At 45.5% G+C, this 22,344-nt stretch overlaps 1 protein-coding gene across 10 annotated transcripts in view; it reads left to right on the top strand.

Annotated features, from left to right (window-relative positions):
• The window catches only part of PTPRM (protein tyrosine phosphatase receptor type M), a 799,041-nt gene extending 784,532 nt beyond the window's left edge, over positions 1 to 14,509 (top strand). For all 10 annotated transcript variants that reach the window (XM_032421158.1, XM_032421157.1, XM_032421160.1 and 7 more), the window contains 4 exons: positions 200 to 325; positions 2,197 to 2,360; positions 7,933 to 8,068; positions 13,671 to 14,509. In XM_032421158.1, coding sequence (XP_032277049.1) covers positions 200 to 325; positions 2,197 to 2,360; positions 7,933 to 8,068; positions 13,671 to 13,724 — 480 coding nt within the window. In that variant the 3' untranslated portion in view covers positions 13,725 to 14,509. The remainder of the gene's footprint in view (positions 1 to 199; positions 326 to 2,196; positions 2,361 to 7,932; positions 8,069 to 13,670) is intronic.
• Positions 14,510 to 22,344: the final 7,835 nt, after the last annotated feature.

A 22,344-nucleotide genomic window follows, 5' to 3' on the forward strand; every position in this document is an offset into this window, starting at 1 on the left:
AGAGGGAACACAAGCAGGGGGAGTGGGAGAGGGAGAAGCAGGCTTCCCACAGAGCAGGGAGCCCGATGCAGGGCTCGATCCCAGGACCCTGGGCTCATGACCTGAGCCGAAGGCAGACGCTTAACGACTGAGCCACCCAGGTGCCCAGGAGTCAATTTATTCCTATGATTAACCTCACATTTCTGTGTTTTGAATTCAGTTGTGTCCGCAGTACTGGCCAGAGAATGGAGTTCACAGACATGGCCCCATCCAAGTGGAATTTGTTTCTGCTGACTTAGAAGAAGACATCATCAGCAGGATATTCCGTATTTATAATGCAGCCAGAGTAAGAATCACAGCCAACGTCACTTATGTTCTGGTTTCATTATTTTCTCATTCACCAAATATCTAGAGTGCCCGCTCTGTGTCAGTCCCTACCAGTTAGGAGTTTGGAATACATTCTAGGTGTTTGTGAACAAAACAAAGCTCCCTGACCTTATGGAGCTTACGTTCTAATGGGAGAAAACAGACAATAAATAATAGATATAATATATATAGTATGTTAGAAGCAATAAATGCTATAGGGAAAAAAGTGGGGAGGTCGAAAGCACTAAGACCATGAACAGGAGGGAGAACAAGTCCCTGTCTTAACTAGATGTCCGTGTGAGCAAAGACCCAATCAAAGTGAGGGAACAGCCACACAGCTCTCTGTGGAGACAGCTTTGCCAGCAGAAACAATGGTCAATACAAAGGCCCTGAGGTAGGGCCTTCTCTGGTGAGGTCCAGAAACAGTGAGGAGGCTGATGTGGCTAGAGCACGGTAAGTGAAGGTGAGAGTAGCTAATAGAGTTGTCTACCTAAAGGGAAAGTGGCCAAGGTTTGGGGGGCTAGGGGACAGAGACTGTGTAGGACCTCCAGGCCACTGCCAGGATTTGGGCTTTTGCTGTAAAGGAAATGAGAAGCAGATACAGGGTTGAGTAGAGAAGAATCACATGATTAAAGAGGAGCACTGTAGCTTCTGGGTTGAGAACAGATCAGTCAGGAGGCCATTATAATCCAAGTGAGAAGTGACAACAGGAGGATGCAGTGGCAGCAGTTGGAGGTACATGAGGCAGAGATGCTGATATATTCTCATGACAGAGCCAACAGGATTTGGGAATAGGCTGGAACCCAGGGAGTAGGGGGTGGGTCTCAAGATTCAGGTCCTGAGAAATGGACCAGTGGAATTGACATTAACCGAGTTAGGGATACCTATTATACCTATGGGTATAATGGAACTGTTTGGGGTGGAGGGCATGCATTGGAGAGAAGGCCAGGAAATGGTCTGGGTTTGAGATGACTGTTAGAAACCTAAGCGGACATATCAAGTAGGCCTGGATATATGGAGGGGGAACTCAGAAGAGGCCCACCCTGGAGATGTAAAATGATGACTTACTGGAGTCTGGAAAGCCATGAGACTGAGTGTGCTCATCAGGTCAGAGAGAGAGGGGGCCCGAGGACTGAGCCTGGACTTCCATCAACAAGAGGTCTGGTAGAAAGGGAGGCCAAGACAGAGGGCAGAGAGTGGAGAAGGAACAGCTGGGGAAGAAACTGTCAGAGAGTGAGAGCGATCACCCACGTCAAAGGTGCCAAAGGCCGCGGGAGACGTGATCCAAGTGATTTAGCTGCAGCCAGATCAAAACTGTTGCCGCTTTTCTACACTTTCTTTGAATACTTCAATTCCATTTAATTGTAGGTAAAGATTAATTGACCACTGACATCTTAGCAAGATTCACACCCATACGCAAACCCATGTTGTGCTCACGACAAACGCCATGTAACCTGAGCTCACAAACGTCTCTGGATTATAATTTATTTCTTACCCTTAAGTTACCTGCAATTAAAGGAAACCCATTTTACCCCTTACTGCACAACGTGGTCAGTGCTCACGTTGTGTGTTGTCACTTGGCTTTTGCAAAACTGTAAGCATTCTGCTTCACTTTTATTTGTCTGGCCTGTCATTTAAAACCCCTGGTTTTTTTAATAACAGCTCCAGATTAAAACTCGTAAGTCTTCAGGCCAGTGGAAGCTTCCTTCGGTATTTATAGGCAGGCCTATTCTTTAGTAATGGACTACTTTGCTGAGAAGTCCAAGCAGGTGGACTCAGCCTGCTAGTATTCCACAAGTAAACAATGCCTTTTTTCTTTCCACTCCCTGATTGTTGCCTGATTCCTTCTAGCCCCAAGATGGATATCGGATGGTGCAGCAATTCCAGTTCCTGGGCTGGCCCATGTACAGGGACACGCCGGTGTCCAAGCGCTCCTTCTTGAAGCTCATTCGCCAAGTGGATAAGTGGCAGGAAGAATACAACGGTGGTGAAGGCCGCACAGTTGTGCACTGCTTGTAAGTGCTAAGGGGAGCTCTGTACCTCAGAAGGGCCAGGCCAACGCTCTGCTGTCCCCCCTCATTTACTACCCCTTGTCTCTCTATGAATGGAGAAGGATCAGTGGGTCTGGGTGAATGCAGATGATCTGTCTCCTCGTTAAGGATTTGGTTTGCTTTGCAGAAAACAAGATATGCACATTTTGCATTCAGATGGGGTATCACTGCTATAAATAAGCCCTGACCTTGTGATCGTCCCTCCCCCCCCACAAAAGAAACACCTGAGTGGGTTCATTGGGCTCCTACCAGCTCCTGAGAGCCAAGGGTTAAGTTTAGGGGAATTTTCTGAGCTGGTTGTTAAACCGTTGGTAACTTGAAGTCATCCCCAGTGGAGACATTTACATCACCCACATCAGCAAATGCTGCAAATCAGGGCCCCCTCCTGGTTTGGCAAAGCCAGTGAGAGCATCTTTACCATCACACTATTGGTGATTCTATAGGAAATCATGTTAGAAGTTTCAAAGGAACTGTCTTTCAAAGGAATTGTCTTTTAAGAGAATTGTGTTTGTTTGTGTCTTGGTTTTTGCCTGGGAAAGTACATATATAGGGAAGATTTGGTTAGAACCAGTATCTCCAAAGTGTGGTCTGTAGGCCAGAAGATATAGAAGGCGCTCAAATGGGAAAACCTCTGCTACAGAGCAATGATTCCCAATTGTGGCTGCACATTGAGGGTCATTTGGGAAGATTTTTAAAGCAACAACAACGAAAAACAAAAACCATGCCCAGGCCACACCCAAAGCAATTAAATCAAAATCCCTGAGGATGGGCCCCAGACATCCTTGTTTTTTCAAACTCCTAGATTATTTCAATGTGCGGCCAAGGTTGAGAGCCCTTGAATAGAGACAGCCACACTTTTCAGAGCATTTTCACCTGCATTTGCTCATTGGTGATGATATGTAGCTAATCAGCCAGCTGGGATTGGCTTAATGGAGCAAGCAATTAGAAAGTCATGGCAGTTAGGGAAGATGTTTAGAGAATTTGTGGAAACTTCAAGTATAAGCTTATGTCTCTTTTCAGTGGAGTTTCATTAGCACACAGTGAGGTCTCTCCCAAGCTGAAGGGAAAATAAGGTTTAACTCTGGGCAGACCAACCCTAGTTAAAATGATAAGCTTGCCTAAGGACCTGGATTTCTCCCCTTGGTTCCCATACCTCACGTGATGCCACCCACCCAGGGGCCCAGGAGGGTCTGTGATACCCTAGAGCTCTGCCCTGCCTCCCAGGAGTCAAAAGGTGGCAGTGTCTCATCCTACAGAAACTGACATCCCCTTGAAAAGAGTCTTATGAACCCATTCACACTTAGCCTCAACCAGAGGCCCCAATCCTTTGTCCTCAGCGTTTATTACTCGTCCCTTCCTTCTCATAGACCCAGTTCATTAAAAACATCTCTACCAAGAAAATGTCAAAGAAGATTAGCAGTGCACATCCCCATTTTTATTTATCTTAAGTGCAGATAAAACTTCTGATCAGGGGCGCCTGGGTGGCTCAGTTGGTTAGGCGACTGCCTTCGGCTCAGGTCATGATCCTGGAGTCCCGGGATCGAGTCCCACATCGGGCTCCCTGCTCAGCAGGGAGTCTGCTTTTCCCTCTGACCCTCCTCCTTCTCATGCTCTCTGTCTCTCATTCTCTCTCTTGCAAATAAATAAAATCTTTAAAAAAAAAAATTTTTTTTTTAAATAAAAAAAAAAACTTCTGATCAGAATACAACGGGGGGGCGGGCAGTGGTCACCAGTGTGAGCTGATATAGTCCCAGCAAGGGAAATTGACATTTTAGTTAGGGTTTGTATTGTATCTGTTAGGTCTTTTGAAAAAAACTAAAAACACTCTGCAGATACCCACTTCTGTGTTTGGAGTCTGCCAGCATCCGGAACTAGGAATATGATGCATGCATGGTGCCCCCCCTTTGATTGGTAGCTTCCTAACAAGGGCCAGTGCTGTAACCCAAAGGACTGAGTCACACTGGGGGAAGCTGAGGCACCAGGACAGGCCTGAGGGGAAGATACAGAGACCACTTAAATCACTGCACCTCATAGACAACCACGACTATACTCTCCCAAGACCCAGCTGTGACCCCAGAACTAAGCCATTACATTACCATTCCATGTGATGTCTACAGTGGGCTGTTCTCTAGAGTGGACGGTGGTGGGCATCCGTTGTTTCTGCCCTCTTGCCAGCCCAGCACCCCACCCCTCTTCTGGTACGAGAAACTTGATCTTTCCTTGGGAAACATTTTCCCCAATTCTGAAGTCCCCATGGTTCCCATGGGGCTGCCTCTTGCTCTCTTGGCATCAGGATGGTCATGAGACCTGTGCCAGGTAAGAGTGTTTATTGTTGTTTAGATTTATAAATATATATATATAATCTAAAATAAACATAAATCTAAATTTATAAATATAAATCTAAATTGAAGATTTTCTAGTTGTGAGAAACAAAGTTAGGTTGAATTCGTATCCTCCAACATAGGCCAGGAAAGAATGCACGGAACCACAAAAGCTCTCTGCTGTTCATTTCTGAGGTAAGAACATTATATTCAGCATAGCATAGCGCCACCTAATGGTTGTGGCGGAGCAGTCCCTGCCCAAGACAGGCCTCCAGGTTCTGTAAATGGAATGGTTTCTTGAGCCAAACGTACATTCACGGTGAGCAAATAGGGTTTTTTTTCTTTATACGTCTTCCAGCTCATAAAACCAGAAGAAATGGATAGAAGTAAGAGATCACCATTTTGCAACCCTTGTTGAGGATAATGGATGTAGACAATGGTCCTCAACAGCTGCTGAAAGCATCAAGTGAAAAGCTGGTGGGGGGAAAGCAGTGTGGTATCAGTGGGAAGACAGAAAGTAGGCTAATGGAGCAGAAGAGAAAATCCAGAAATGGAGCCACACCTCAAGGTCACCTGATTTACAACAAAGACCCCACAGCAACACACCTCCTGCAGGGCGGGCAGCAGGAAAAGACAGCCCGCCCACCTGGTCTCCCTCCTCATGCTGCATACAGAAATCATTTCCAGATGGATCATGGGCCCAAATGTGAAAAGGAAAACAATGAAGCTTCCAGGAGAAAACCTTCATGATCATGAGGTGTAACCAAAGATGATGTCACCCAAGACACAGAACGCTAGCCACAAAAGAAAATATTGAAAAATAGGATCTCATTAAAGTTAAGCACTTCTGTTCGTCAAAAGACACCAAGGAGAGTGAAAAAGCAAGACGGAGAGTGGGCAAAGAATTTTGTGATACGTGCATTTGACAAAGGACTCATGGCCAGAATGCCTAACTACTGCAAGCCAGCAAGAAAAGATCGACCCAGTTGTTTGAGCAATAGACTTGACAAGAACTTTATTTTTTAAACAAAGAAGATGTACGTGGCCCATAAACACAGAAGGTACTCAGCATTATTCATTTTCAGGATAATACACACTAAAACCAGGATCAGATGCCCTCTACACACTCACCAGAATGGGTGAAATTTAAAAGACAAACAAATGAAGATACCCAGTGTTGGTGAAGCTGCAGAGTAACTGGAACTCCTGTACCTGCTGACAGGAAGTAAATATGGTACTGCCATTTTGGATCTGTCTGACAACAACACTGAATGCTAAATATAAATATATTCTCTGAGCTCTTCCCCTCCCAGGTACATGACTACAGAAGTGAGTCCTGTATGCACCAGGAGACATTTTTATAGCAGGTTTACTCATAATACTGAAAACTAGAAACAGCCCAAACATTCCTCAGCTGGTAGATAGATAAATTATACAGTAGTATATCCAGTCAATGGGATTATTGTGAGCAATATAAAAGAACAAACCATAGGGGCGCCTGGGTGGCTCAGTCGTTAGGCGTCTGCCGTCGGCTCAGGTCATGATCCCAAGGTCCTGAGATCGAGCCCCGCATCGGGCTCCCTGCTCAGCGGGAAGCCTGCTTCTCCCTCTCCCACTCCCCCTGCTTATGTTCCCTCTCTGGCTATCTTTCTCTCTGTCAAATAAATAAAATCTTAAAAAAAAAAAAAGAACAAACCATAGATACAAGATGGATAATTCTCACACAGATAATATTAAGTGAAATAAGCCAGATGCAAAAGAGTATGTACCAAATGATTCCATTTATACAAAATTCAAAAACAGACCAAAGAAATTTATGACGCTAAAAATGAAAACAGGGCTCATCTTTGAGTTACTGATGGTATTGATGAGGAAGAATTCTGAGGGAGGTCTGGGGGGCTAATCATGGTCTGCATCTTGATCTGAATGGTGGTTATGTGGCACATGCATTTGGAAATTAACTGAGATATATACTTACCATTTGTGAGCTTAATTGTAGTTCCATTATACTTTATTTAAAAAACTGATTTGGGACTTAATAATGAACTGATCAAGCTGGCATTCTGACACAGTGATCAATCTTAAAATCACAAAACAAGGGACAACTTAATATTTTGTGCCGGCTTCCTAATGAAAGTATACTTGTAAGGTATCCTTGTCTTTAAAAACATGTAATTCTTACGAAGCTGTGGAGCTAACTCCCAATATATAGGAAATAAGGATTAGAGAGAAACATGCTAAATGAGTCACAGAAATGCAATGAATGAGAACAACCCAGGATGTGGGGCTCTCTCCAGGAAAGAAGACCCCATTTCTTCAACAAATAAATTGCTAAGAGAAAAAGAGCAAAGAGGAACTTATAGATTAAAACCATGGCTACTTTCTACATCTACATTCTATATTTTGTATTCTACAAAATAACTGATCAGTACTCTTCAAAAGTGTCAAGGTCAAGAAAAACAAGGAAAGACTGAGGACCTGTCCCAGATGGAGGAAACTAAAGAGCCAGGACAAGTCAATGCAAAGCGGGGTCTGGGATTGGATCCTGGACCAAAAAAAGGACATTGGTGACATTTGACTGGTGATATTTGACTAAGGCCTGTAGTTTAGTTAACACTATTGCACCAGTGTTAATTTCCTGGTTCCGGTCACTTACTATGACTGTAAGATGTTCGCATCAGGGTGAGGTGGGTATGCCAGGGAACTCGCCACGTTGTGTTTGCAATGATTCTGTACATCTAAAATTAGCTCAAAATGAAAAGTTTTATCAGAAAGAGCCCTTATGTTTTAGAGATAAATAATGAAACACTAATGCATTTTTTTTTAAGGCCAAGTCCATCTTGGAACATAACCAACACTCATCACTGGTTTTGGTGGCAGATACTAGATGAGGTGTTTGGTCACTGGAAACTTTCCGGAATGGGCCCTTTGACTAAAAACTGATAGCATGCTTTATCAGATTATATAATCCAGGGCAGAGGCAAAGCTAGGAGAGCAGAATGTGCCAGTTGATCGTCGCCTCCAGTCAGATGACCCACGGGCCCAGCACTGAGGCTCATTAACACCATTTGCTCTAATTGAAAGAATCAGGCCGGGGTGGGGGAGCGTTCCCCTGGCCTCTGAGGCCCTCACCGTGACCTGTTGTCCAGGGCTCAGGCGGCACGTGAGCCCGCAGTGCGAGGGCAAACGCAACCATCTGATTTCTCTTCCGACAGGAACGGGGGAGGCCGTAGTGGGACATTCTGTGCCATCAGCATCGTCTGTGAGATGCTCCGGCACCAGAGGACGGTGGACGTCTTCCACGCGGTGAAGACGCTGAGGAACAACAAGCCCAACATGGTGGACCTCCTGGTAAGCCCCCCTCCCCTCCCCCCGTCCTGCGGAATGGGGCATTTTCCCGCTTAGGGGACGTAGTTGGTGGTGATGCTGATTCATTGGGGGGGGGGTGGGGGAGACTCGTTTTCAGGAGCATAATGGAATCGCTTTGCTTGCGAGGGCTTTTCTCCCTCTTCCTCTCTCACTTGGCTTTTCACAGGGAGACTTCATCTCCACACACAGGCAACGTGGAAAGAGTTGAAACTCACAAGTGAACATCCTTATTCATTTCCGTTCTTGGCAGTGCCTTCCACATGGTTAAGCACTTAGTCTTCACGGGGAAGGAATAATCATAGCACCCGAAATGCCAGATTTTCAAATTATAGATTTTATAAATAGCTTAATCACCTAATATTTATCAAAGCTGTGAATTTTAGTTTGACATCCAGAATATTGTGTTTAATTCTGGTGGCCATATCTGAGATGAGGACAGAGGAGCGGAGAAACAAAGGACTACGTGCAGTTATTTTCTTAGAGTATTTCAGATCTCTTTCTTGCGTGCCGCTATTAAAATGCCAGCCACTGCCGCTTGTGAGTAGAATAGCTTGAAGGAGGAAGCTTTCAGATTAGGTGTTTGTACTTCTCTGCTAGTGGAAGAAGGATCTGAAGGAAACGGTGGGACGGATCCCAAGGTTGGGAGAATGGCCTGGGGTGGGGAGAAGGAGGAAGACACGGCTGGTGCCCACGCCACACCTGGAAAGCCTACGCGCCCCGGCCCACGGCCCTGCAGCAGTGGGCTTCAAATTTAAAATATAAGAAAGGAACTAAAGAAGGAGTGGAGATTCGAGCTAACGTTGAGGGAGTAGCCACGGTCCCAGTCATCCTAGCTGTGCCCCAGGCTGGGTAATGATAGTCACCGATGCCGACCCACTCCTGGGACACGTCCTCCTCTGCACAAGTCACTCTCCTAGGGCATCTCCTTCCCCCAAGTACATGTGTCCTGCTTGATGTTTCCAAGAAGCACGGTGCTGCTTGGGGAATTTGGGAAGCGGATGCCTGTTTGGCCAGGTACAAACTCCCAAAACCATCAGCAGGTAGCACCTTGGCTTCTGTGGAGAATGGACCATGCCCCCCAGCCTGCTGCCCCCTCTCCTCCCCGCCCTAGGGGAGGCCCCAGGAAAACCCAAATTCTCATCTCAGCAATGCTACTAATTCAAGTCAATTGACAATGAACTTGGCCATTTAAGTCTTCTCGGGCCGGGCACTTAGCTTTCCTGAGCCCGAGTCGTGTAAACCAAGGATAATGTTGGCTTATTGAGGTGATCCCATGAGACAATATATGTGAAAGTGTTGCTGAAAAACGCAAAGATGAGAAAGTGGGTCTTGAGAGCGCGGGTGTCTACAGGGCATCCTGCAGCCGGCAGGTATATGTGAGCTGGTTGGGTGAGGAAGAGGAGGTGGCAGCTAGCAGCTGGTATTCACATGGTGCTTAATATGTGCCAGGCCCCATGCCCAGTGCCTTTTACAGAGGCACAGATTTCGTGTGGATGGGCTGAAAGGCTGGCTGTCATGTCCCATGTGCAGGCTTCAATAGAACCAGCTCTTCCAGAGGCAGAGAACTATCTCACTCCCTGGGACCACCCGTGAGTGTTGAAGAGTAGTACCACCACAGAACTCTCTTCTGGGCTGGGAGCAGGTGAGATAGGGCAGCTGGGCCATCAAAAGTGGCCTGAGTTTAAGACAGATAAGAAGGTGGGCAGAAGATGGAAGCAAATGCCTAAATTAAAATATTCTGACTTCATTGGCATTTAACCTCTGGGATTCAGGGACAGATGTGTAGCTTCCAAACTTTGGTTGGTACTTGGGGAAAGCTGACCTTGATGAAAAATATATATATATACTTTCCCTCTCACTACAGCCTGAATTAAGTAGGTCATTAGTAATAGACCCTTCCAGGCCTTTCCGCTAATGGCTCTGGCTGCAGCTTTCATCACTCACGAATTTTTATGTGCAGAAACAATGTGGCTTTTTCCAAATCAGTGGTGCAGACTAAAGGATGGAGGTGATTCTTCATGAACTGAATGGACATGTAGGTGCTTGGACCAGCAGGGAGCCCACTCTTCTGTAATAATTCAGGCGTTTCTGTGATGAGGTGTTACTCAAATAGAGAAAATAGGATCTTTGGATGCCCAAACTTCTGAGGGTCAGTACCAGTTCTAGGATAAGGTCCGTGCTGAAAAATATAAGGCAAGTTTTCAGTTTCCTGGAAGAATGCCTGATAAATTTGTTACAATGACTGTTAGCAAAATAATAGGTAAAATCTGGTGACCCGAGGAAAGAAATGTCACAGGGCTCTTTTCAGTGGGCTAGAAGCTTCCTGAATTGAGTAAGGACCCATGTCGTTTGTTTGTTTTTGCTTACAAGTACCATTTCTTTTAGTTAGGCCGTCATATATATATGGCTGGGAACGTGCTGGGAACTTCGAAGCAGACGGCCCCACCCATGGTGACTGGCACACTGGGGACCACTTGATCCTCCGGGCAGGGACATCAGTCAAAAGGGTTTTTCCAGACTGTGGGACCTGTCAGCAGGTGAAATTGTGAAACTTGTTTTAGGTTCAAAAAGCAAGTGCATCAGGGAGGGCAGTGCTGCCCCAGGTGAGCCACGCAGACTGCTCTCTGAATCTTCTCGGGCAGGCAGCGCGGGGCCTTGGAAGTGCCCAGAGGGACTGCAGGGCCCCAAGTTCCTCAGACACGAGGCAGCTTGGGCTGACACGGGCACAGCTTGAGCCCTTCAGGGAGCTCCCCAAAGTCATTTGCAGGCCTCGTGGCCTCGTGATGTCCTCACTGAGTGAACAGGGTGGGGGGTGGGGGCTTTAAAATAGAACCTAGCTTGTAGGTGCCTCTTTAGAGTTCATTTTCTCCTTCTTCAGGAGAACAGGAGGTGGGGCTGCAGTGAAGGTGGGGTCGGGGGCTTGGGAGGGGAGTAGCTGGCTGCCCTGGTTCCGGTCTGGCCCAAGGACAACCCCTGCCCATGTCACTTTTTCATGCCCAAAGCCAGCTAATGTTGCCCAATCAGGAGAACTTGGGACCAAGGCAGAAATGTTCTTTTTTTCTCCCTGAAGCACAGGAATAGCTCGTGTGGCTTAATTACACCGCTCAAAAGCAAGCGAGCTGAGAGAGGAAAACGCAGAAGACAGGCCTGTACCTGGCGATCGAGGGTAATAGTTTGCAACAGAGGAGGATTTCAGGCATTTCCTGGGGTGCTTGGGGGAGGGCACGCAACAATTTATGGTCTTCCTTCTCACTCCCTTTATTTTTCTGATTCAGAAACCAGTCATCACAGAATCTATTGGGATTGACAGTTTGTTAGGAGGGATGAGATGATGGCGAATTCATTTTGAAAACTGTAGTCATGCCTGGGACAGGGCAGCTTCAGTGATTTTTCACCACAGCAGCCCCTTAGCAGTGAAGCCCAAAATCTTTTTGGGGTTGTGGCCAGAGGCCAGCAGCTATATGATTCGCTAAATGCATGATCACATGTTAAAAGGATGGTTCATAGTAGGCACTGAAATTTCGCGATTAGGTTTATGCAAACCCATGTTTATGCAGTAAGTAATTGGACCTCTCAGATTTCCATGAAAAACATTAACTGTCTCTGTGAAGGAGACAGGAGAACAGGGTTGACCACTTCATAGCCAATATGTCAGCCTGGCGATCTGACAACATGGCCTTTTAGAATTTTGAAATGCAAATGGTTTCTTTTAAATATTTCGAAAATGAAAGTATCAAATCCTGAAATATGAATCAGAAAGCTTTGGTGTAGACATATGTTCAGTTCTCTGGGGCATATACCTAGGAGAGGAATTGCTGGGCCACGGGGTAACTCTTCCGTTTAACCTTTTGAGGACCTGCCAGAGGATTTTCCAAAGTGGCTGCACCTTTCACATTCCCACCGGCAGCGTATGAGGATCCAGTTTCTCCTCGTCCTCACCAATGCTTGTTATTGTCTGTCTTTTTTTATCTTAGCCCTGCTGGTGGGTGCTACTGCTACTGATGTTTTAATCTTGTGGCCCCTCTAGTATGTTGAGATGGTCTGTTTGCTTCCTGTCTTCCCCTCCAGATTGTGAACTCCTGAAGGACTAAAACTGCATCTTAAACTCCCTAGTCTCTAGCCTTCAGTGTTTACTGGGTTGAATGAAATGCTGCTAAACCCGTATTTTGTCATCATTTACATATACAGCCAACGTTTGACACCCCCAACTGTATGTCAGGTGCTGTGCTAAGACTGGTGTATTACACACAAAGGGATAAAGTATGGCTCTTGTCTTCAAATACATAGGTTGGACTAGTGGGGCATATAGAGAAGAAAATGTAGGTGAAGACAAGAAAATTGCAGTGACTAATTAATTAAGAGGCACATATCCCCAAAATGGAAATTTAGTTTTAATTAATTTGGCAAACCCAAATATAATAGATCCATTTCCTTGGTTGTGGCCATTGTGTTGGGTAGTGAGACTGTGGTGTGCACTCTTACACCTTGTGAAAGCTTCTCTCTTCCGGAGATGGGAAGAGAGCCTTCTAGATGCTGAGCCCTCTGTCCCAGCTGCTGGGCTGCTGCCAGGTGGCAAATAGAAGCATCCTCAACTGCTGTGTCCCTCTGCTTGGCTCAGAGACCACACCCAGGTGAGCGTCCAGCAGCACGCCACACAAACACAGGTGCAGAATGCCCTCTCCTAACACCTGAGACCCCAGCTGCACCAGGACCTCATGTAGGTCTTCCTTAGGCTGCGGTCCATGATCTGAGAAAGCTGTGCTCAAGAAAAATGCCTTTATTGCCTGATTAACAGCTGAGAGGTGGCTCCCAGCGGGTATCCCAACACTTCTCCTCTGGGGAACTTATCCAGTTCCTCTACCTGGGATGCCAGTTTTAACCCCCATTAGGAGTTAGCAGTTAGTTACCTGCTCCCTCTTTGCAGGCCCTCCCTAGGAAGTTCTGCTCTCTACTCCACTGCACCCATATCGGGGGACCATTCTCGGGCCCTGGCTCAACTCTGTGCCATGTGTTATCATTGGATACTGGTCTTAGCCTCCTCGCTGGACCATGGGCTTCTCAAAGTCAGGGACCAGGTCAAGGTGCTTGGTATTTAAGAGGTGCTTGATAAAGTCTCATAAAATGGGAGAGATCCTGCTGACTGAAAATCTAGGGTATAGTTGGGCCAGGAGTGACGCATTTATTTGTTGAGGCCCTTGTATGAGCAAATCGCACTTATTTCCCCCAGACTTCATTTTTTTTCCCTCCTACCTCTTGATTTTCCCATACTTTGTGTTCAGGATGTTGATGTACAGGTAAACATATATGTGTGGACAAACACACTGTATGTGTTCCAGTTGTCCAGAACTTTCCGGAAATTCTAGTGAAGGTAGATGTCAAAATACCTTTCATCAGGCCTTGTGGGGAATGTCTCCAGACAGTGGATAGGTTTGTGGTTCACAACCGTGATTTTCTGATTCATTGCTGATTCAAATCCTTCTCAGTTGGATTTCTTCCGATTAGAACCCTAATCTGGCATAATTGCTTCAATGGCGCCGGCCTTTGGATATCACATAGCTGACATCTTTGCCCTTCTGCTTTCCAGGATCAGTACAAGTTCTGCTACGAGGTGGCTCTGGAATACTTGAATTCTGGCTGATGGCATAAACAGCTCTGCACACCAACCCTTTCATCCCACAAAGCCAAGACGTTCCATGGTATTTGTGTTGATGAGATGAAGACTTCTCAATATGCTTATTTTGCTTTGCATAATTGGCTCTTTTTAAGAGCCCAAGAAAGTGTTTCTAAAACTGCTTTGCACGGCCCAATTCCCAGCAATGCTGCTGCCTGACGGAAAACCACACACAGCAGAGTCATCAAATACTGTCCTAGGCGTCGGCTTATTAGAGCAGTGTAGACATCTGGTAAACTGAAGAGCACAATTATATTCTTATGAAGGAGTTTGTACCTTTGGAGTATTATTTTGTGGCCCGTGAACCTTTGTTATTGTTACGGCTGAGTGTACATTTTTGTTTTGTGGAGAATGCTACCTGGCATTATGATAATATATTATTTTAGTTAATATTTGTATTTTAACATGTTGCATAGTATAAGCTTATGTACCTTTCCAAGACTAACTGATAAATGTATAATGAACAAAGATATGTTGTATGAGTTGTTTCTCTTAGATTTGTATTGTTTCCAAGGGAAAAGCTTGGAAGAAGTCAGTTCAAAAATGCAAAGCTCGACGATCAGATTCACAGATCCAAAGCTCTTCCCTTTGTTTATATTGTAAATATTTTTGCTTTCATCAAATTATTTATTCATTAAAAGAAATTTTTGTGAAGCACAGTGAATGACAATCATTTTTATGAAGCGCAGGAAATGACTGATTGTATGATGTGACCTTGTGTGAATTCTTTCTCAATAAATAAAGACCCGTGACCAGTGTTGCTGTATTCCTGGTGTCCCAGAGCCCCAGCAATGGGGGCAGCCCCGGTCACTGCAGGCAGATGGGGTCTGTTGGCCTGGAGCAGGTAGGGTCGGGATTTTCGAGAGAGAACTTCTGTCAATGAGAAATCCTGGACTATCCTGGGAGCCTCCCCGGGGCTGAGGAAACCCAAACCCCAGAGACGCCCACCCCTGGCACAGTGTTTCAGAGTGTGCTGGGCTGATGCCGGGGCCCGGCTTCCTGACCAAAACAACCTCTTCCTTTCTCTGTTTCACCTCAGCCAGCGTGGGTGACCTATGTCCTCTCCAGGCCTCATTCAAACCTGAAACTTGCTGAGAGAACACTTTTTGAAGGGTTAAAGGATCAGAGTGCATTTAAGCAGGACACAAAGCTGAACAAGACAGTCCCTGTCAGAGGGAAAGATCTCTCAGGGCGGCCTGCTCCTCGCTCCTCAAGGGCTCTGCCTGACCTCTGAAGGAGGAGGCTAGGCCGTGCACTTACAGTATCTCTTCAAACTGAGCTGCAGGCTAAGTTAAATGATTTCTAACAGACAATGAGGATGAATGTTTACCAAACACCCAGTTCTATGTCAGAAACTACGCAGGGCGCGTACCCAAGAGGCAGCAGGTCCTCCCCGTGACAGTAATGGAGCCATCTTACAGCTGGAGAGACTCAGGTTGGAAGACATTAAATAACTTGTCCAAAGTCACCCCAGCCGGTTGGTGCCAGGTGCCTCCGGGACCCCGGGGAGGCAGAGGGACAGCGGCAGGGTCACAGGCCCCCTCGTTACAACACCCAGTAAAAGGAAATGCCGCTCCTGCTGAGACAGGGATATGGGACCCATCGCCCACTCTGGAAAATGGGGAGGCTGGAGGGTGGTGATTCCTGCCCGCTCTGGGGACCTTGGTGAGTAAGGATGACAAGAGCAGAGGTCGTCCACCGAGGAGACTGAGGTTGACGCCTGCATCTTAGGCCTGTGGTGAGTACATGATGCATACTGCCCTGACTAGAGGGATTTCCCAGCGCCCCTGAAGGGGATGGGTCACCATAAAAACACAGGGAGAGAAAGCCAGCACTGAGCTGGGGCTCCAGACGAAATGCCTCACTGCTGGGCTCCTGCTGCACATTGGACTCTAACCATCCCCATGCAATTCTCTGATAGATTCCTAAAATGTGAAAAACTGCTCTTTGTGTACTCTTCAAAATGGATTCCCCAGGACACAGGACTAGGGATGGACACGTGTGGGAAGCTGTACCCGGTGTGTGCCAGCTGGCCTGTGACCAGAGGGGAAGATGGCGCCCTCCGTTCTCTCCGATGAAGACATGACTGGGGCCTTCATCCCCTTAGCCAGGGGATGCCGAGAAGCCACCTCGGCATGGCGCAGAAGTGGCCTGAGATTGGTGAGTCTGATAATTCAACCCATTTCCTAGTTATCAAGCCCCATCTCATGTTGAAGCCAATAGTTCTCTCTAGACTTTTGAACTCTTGGATTTTATCTTTCTTTCACTTGGATTCACCTCTTAGCAGAAATAGTGATAGAAGAAAAGGGACACTTTGTGGCTTTTCTGATTTCCCGTGAGACCTTGCAGCATGGTTGAGATTCTCATTTCTTTCAGCACAAAGAGTCTCTGCCCCTTGCCCAGAAAAGAAGCTAACCCCTCGGCTCAGCACCCCTTCTCTTCCTTCTCTCAGTATTCTGTGTTCTCCTCCATGGTAGCATCCTCAACCTCCCAGATACCTCGATGCCTGTGACAGCTAGAAAAACAGGGAATCCTGCCCCCTGGCTCCCTGACAGGAACTACTTGTTAACAGCTCAGGGAGTACTTGTTAACAGCACTCCATGTTCGTGCTATGGTAGCTTTGCAATATGTCCCCTTGGCTTCACTGAACTTATTTCCTGGATTTCCATTCTCTCTGTACTTCCAAACAGCTGAGCCCTGGGGGTCATTTTGTGCAAGATGCAGAAGGCAGAAATGAGGCAGCAGCTATATGGTTACACTCAGGAGGTGGTAGAGCTGTAGCCACACCTGCTGCCATGTGCCAACAAGGTGAACCAGCATGAGACAGTGCAGATGAGCTGCCCACCAGCACATTCCTTGCAGTCCTTCTGGCTTCTGCTTCTGCTCTGGATCCAAACTCATACCCATATTCCAAGTTTTGTGAAGACAGGCCAATTCCAGGTACCAAAATCAACATTAGTTATCTACTGCTGAAAAACAAATTGTTCCAAACTGAAATGCTAAAAATACCAATAAATACTTATGATCTCATGCAATTTCTATGGGTCAAAAATGCAGGAGTAGGGGAGGGGGGAAAGATGGCGGAGGAGTAGGGGACCCTATTTCAACTGGTCCCTGGAATTGAGCTGGGTATCTACCAGACCACTCTGAGCACCCACAAAAACAGCCTGAGATGTAAGAAGATCTGGATCTCTAAACAGAATATCGCAGGGGGTTGGTTTTGAGGTACGAAGCAAGAGCCGTGATTCTGCGGGCAGATATCGGAGGATAAACGGCAGCGGGAGGGTACCTGGACATGGGGATCCTACAGCGCAGGTGAGTGACAGCCTCGCGCACTGTGGACGGGGCACAGACTCGCAGACCGGTAGCGTCGGGAAAGAATTTTAGGGCAGCCCCCAGGGTGGAAAACCAGACCGGCGGGGTCGCACGCAGGCGAACTGCAGCCCCCCGGACAGAAACCCGGAGCGACGGTCGTGTGCACGCGAACTGGAGCCTCCGAGATGGAAACCCGCTGTGCCGGGGTCGCGCCGGTGAACTGCAACTCCTGGGGTGGAAACCCCGAGCGGCGGAGTTGCGCGCGAACTGGGAGCGGCTGGCGGTTTTAGAAGCACAAAGGGCAGAGACATGCCCCGACCTGGAGGCAGGACTGGGAGCACTGCGGAAGGGCGCACAACCCAGGACGCTGAAGTTTATAGCAGCACGGACAGAAACGGAGACGGTGTGGCCTGGAGAGCTCACTGAAGAATAGACTGCGGTCTCTCTGCTCTGAGGCAGAGGGTTGGAAATGGTTTCTTCTGCTCTGACTCACGGAAGAGACGTGGAAAGCTGCCAGGGAAAGGCACCAGAGAACAAAAGCCCCAAAAACTGATTCCCACTGAGCCCATCCCCCACCACAGGGGCACGGGGGCAACTCTGCCCACACAGGGTTGCCTGAGTAACAGTGCGGCAGGCCCCTCCCACAGAAGACAGGCTAGGAAAACAAGAGGCCAGCAACCCTAAGGTCCCAAGAAAACAGGTATATCTTGCTTGGGTTCTGGTCAATAATTTCAACTCTATACATTCCCTCAAACACCCATCAACAGAATGACTAGGAGGAGGAGCCCCCAAAACAGAACAGACTCAGAGATTATGATTTATGCTGCAGATTTACAAATGGATGCAGATATAACCAAGATGTCGGAGATGGAATTCAGGCTAGCAATTGTGAAGACAATGGCTAGAATGGAGAAATCAATTAATGGCAACATAGAGTCTCTAAGGGCAGAAATGAGAGCTGAATTGGCAAAACTTAAAAATGCTATCAAGGAGATCCAATCCAATCTAGATAATCTAACAGCTAGGGTAACTGAGACAGAAGAGAGAATAAGCAACCTGGAAGACAATATAATAGATAAAAAGGGAAAAGAGGAGGCCAGGGAAAAACAACTCAGAATCCATGAAAATAGAATCAGAGAAATAAGTGACACCATGAGGCGTTCCAATGTCAGAAAAATTGGAATCCCAGAGGGAGTGGAGAGAGGGAGAGGACTACAAGATGTATTTGAGCAAATCGTAGCTGAGAACTTTCCTAATCTGGGGAATGAAACAAACATTCGAGTCCTAGAGGCAGAGAGGACCCCTCCCAAGATCAAGGAAAACAGGCCAACACCCCGGCATGTAATAGTAAAACTTGCAAATCTTAGAACCAAGGAAACCATCTTAAGGGCAGTTAAGGGGAAGAGATTCCTTACGTACAGAGGGAGGAACATCAGAATAACGTCAGACCTATCCACAGAGACCTGGCAAGCCGGAAAGGCCTGGCAGGACATATTCAGGGTACTAAACGAGAAGAACATGCAGCCAAGAATACTTTATCCGGCAAGGCTTTCATTTAGAATGGATGGAGAGATGCAGAGCTTCCACGACCGGCAGAAACTGAAAGAATCTGTGACCACTAAGCCGGCCCTGCAAGAAACATTAAGGGGGGGTTCTATAAAAGGAGAAAGACCCCAAGAGTGATCTACAACAGAAACTTTCAGGGACAATCATCTATAAAAACAACGTCTTCACAGGCAACATGATGACAATTAATTCATATCTTTCAATAATCACTCTCAACGTGAATGGCCTAAACGCTCCCATAAAACAGCACAGGGTTGCAGATTGGATAAAAAGACAGGACCCATCCATATGCTGTCTACAGGAGACTCATTTTGAACCTAAAGATACATCCAGACTGAAAGTGAAGGGATAGAGATCTATCTTCCATGCCAGCAGACCTCAAAAGAAGCTGGGGTAGCAATTCTTATATCAGACAAATTAGATTTTAAACTAAAGTCTGTAATAAGAGACACAGAAGGACACTATATCATTCTTAAAGGGTCTATCCAACAAGAAGATCTAACAATTGTAAATATCTATGCCCCCAACATGGGAGCAGCCATCTACATAAGCCAACTGTTAACCAAAATAAAGAGTCATATTGATAACAATACGTTAATTGTAAGAGACCTCAATACTCCACTCTCAGCAATGGACAGATCATCTAAGCAGAAAATCAACAAGGAAACAAGAGCTTTGAATGATACATTGGACCAGATGGACCTCATAGATATTTACAGAACATTCCACCCTAAAACAACAGAATACTCATTCTTCTCCAGCGCACATGGGACTTTCTCCAGAATTGACAATATACTGGGTAACAAATCAGGTCTCAACCGATACCAAAAGATTGAGATTATTCCCTGCATATTCTCAGACCACAATGCTCTAAAACTGGAACTCAATCACAAGAAAAAATTTGGCAGAAATTCAAACACTTGGAAGCTAAAGACCACTCTGCTCAAGAATGTTTGGGTCAACCAAGAAATCAAAGAAGAACTTAAACAATTCATGGAAATCAATGAGAACGAAAACACATCGGTCCAAAACCTATGGGATACTGCAAAGGTGGTCCTGAGGGGGAAATACATAGCCATCCAAGCCTCACTCAAGAAAATAGAAAAATCCCGAATTCACCAACTAACTCTACACCTTAAAGAACTAGAGAAAAAGCAACAAACGATGCCTAAGCCATGCATTAGAAGAGAAATAACTAAAATTAGAGCAGAAATCAATGAATCAGAAACCAGAAACACAGAAAGAGAAACACATCCAGATCAATGAAACTGTTTGTTCTTTGAAAGAATTAATAAGATTGATAAACCACTGGCCAGACTTATCCAAAAGAAAAGAGAAAGGACCCAAATTAATAAAATTATGAACGAAAGGGGAGAGATCACGACTAACACGAAGGAAATAGAAACAATTATTAGAAATTATTATCAACAACTATATGCCAATAAACTGAGCAGTCTGGATAAAATGGAGGCCTTCCTGGAAACCTATAAGCTGCCAAGACTGAAAGAGGAAGAAATTGACAACCTGAATAGGCCAATAACCAGTAACGAGATTGAAGCAGTGATCAAAAACCTCTCCCAAAACAAGAGTCCAGGGCCTGATGGATTCCCTGGGGAATTCTACCAAACATTCAAAGAAGAAATAATACCTATTCTCCTGAAGCCGTTTCAAAAAATAGAAACAGAAGGAAAACTTCCAAACTCATTCTATGAGGCCAGCATTACCTTAATCCCAAAACCAGGCAAAGACCCCATCAAAAAGGAGAATTTCAGACCGACATCCCTGATGAATATGGATTCCAAAATCCTCAACAAAATCCTAGCTAATAGGACCCAACAATACATTAAAAGGATCACCCACCACGACCAAGTGGGATTTATCCCCAGGATGCAAGGGTGGTTCAACATTCGCAAATCAATCAATGTGATAGAACACATAAATAAGAGGAGGGAGAAGAACCATATGGTCCTCTCAATTGATGCAGAAAAAGCATTTGACAAAATACGACATCCTTTCCTGATTAAAATTCTCCAGAGTATAGGGATAGACGGAACATTCCTCAAGTTCATAAAAATCCATCTATGAAAAGCCCACAGCGAATATCATCCTCAATGGGGAAAAGCTGAGAGCCTTTCCCTTAAGATCAGGAACACGTCAAGGGTGCCCACTCTCGCCACTATTGTTCAACATAGTACTAGAAGTCCTAGCAACAGCAATCAGACAACAAAAAGAAATAAAAGATATTCAAATTGGCAAAGAAGAAGTCAAACTCTCTCTTTTCGCAGACGACATGATACTTTATGGGGAAAACCCAAAAGACTCCACCCCCAAATTACTAGAACTCATCCAGCAATTCGGTAATGTGGCAGGATACAAAATTAATGCACAGAAATCAGTTGCTTTCTTATATACTAACAACACAACTGTAGAAAGAGAAATTAAAGAAACGATTCCATTTACAATAGCACCAAAAACCATAAGATACCTCGGAATAAACCTAACCAAAGAGGTAAAGGATCTATACTCTAGGAACTACAAAACACTCATGAAAGAAATTGAAGAAGACACAAAAAGATGGAAAAATATTCCATGCTCATGGATCGGAAGAATAAACATTGTTAAAATGTCTATGCTACCCAGAGCAATCTATAACAATCTATAACAATATAACTATGCCATCCCGATCAAAATTCCAATGACATTTTTCAAGGTGCTGCAACAAACAATCCTAAAATTTGTATGGAATCAGAAAAGACCCCAAATCGCCAAGGAGATGTTGAAAAAGAAAAACAAAGCTGGGGGCATCACGTTGCCCGATTTCAAGCTATATTACAAAGCTGTGATCACCAAGACAGCATGGTACTGGCACAAACACAGACATACAGACCAATGGAACAGAATAGAGAACCCAGATATGGACCCTCAACTCTATGGTCAAATAATCTTTGACAAAGCAGGAAAAAAAATGCAATGGAAAAAAGACAGTCTCTTCAACAAATGGTGCTGGGAAAATTGGACAGCCACATGCAGAAGAATGAACCTCGACCATTCTCTAACACCATTCACCAAGATAAACTCAAAGTGGATGAAAGACCTCAATGTGAGACAGGAATCCATCAAAATCCTAGAGGAGAACATAGGCAGTAACCTCTTCAACATCGGCCACAGCAACTTCTTTCAAGATACATCTCCAAAAGCTAGTGAACCAAAAGCAAAAATGAACTTTTGGGACTTCATCAAGATAAAAAGCTTCTGCACAGCAAACGAAACAGTCAACAAAACAAAGAGGCAACCCACAGAATGGGAGAAGATATTTGTAAATGACACTACAGATAAAGGGCTGGTATCCAAAATCTATAAAGAACTTCTCAAACTCAACACCCAAAAAACAAATGATCAAGTCAAAAAGTGGGCAGAAGAGATGAACAGACACTTCTCTGAAGAAGACATACAAATGGCTAAGAGACACATGAAAAAGTGTTCATCATCATTAGCCATCAGGGAAATCCAAATCAAAACCACACTGAGATACCACCTTACACCAGTTAGAATGGCCAAAATGGACAGGGAAAGAAACAACAAATGTTGGAGAGGTTGTGGAGAAAGGGGAACCCTCTTACACTGTTGGTGGGAATGCAGGTTGGTGTGGCCACTTTGGAAAACAGTGTGGAGGTTCCTCAAAATTTTAAAAATAGAGCTACCCTAT

The sequence above is a fragment of the Phoca vitulina genome, unplaced genomic scaffold (genome assembly GCF_004348235.1).
Source record: "Phoca vitulina isolate PV1807 unplaced genomic scaffold, GSC_HSeal_1.0 scaffold24, whole genome shotgun sequence".
NCBI classification, from domain to species: domain Eukaryota; kingdom Metazoa; phylum Chordata; class Mammalia; order Carnivora; family Phocidae; genus Phoca; species Phoca vitulina.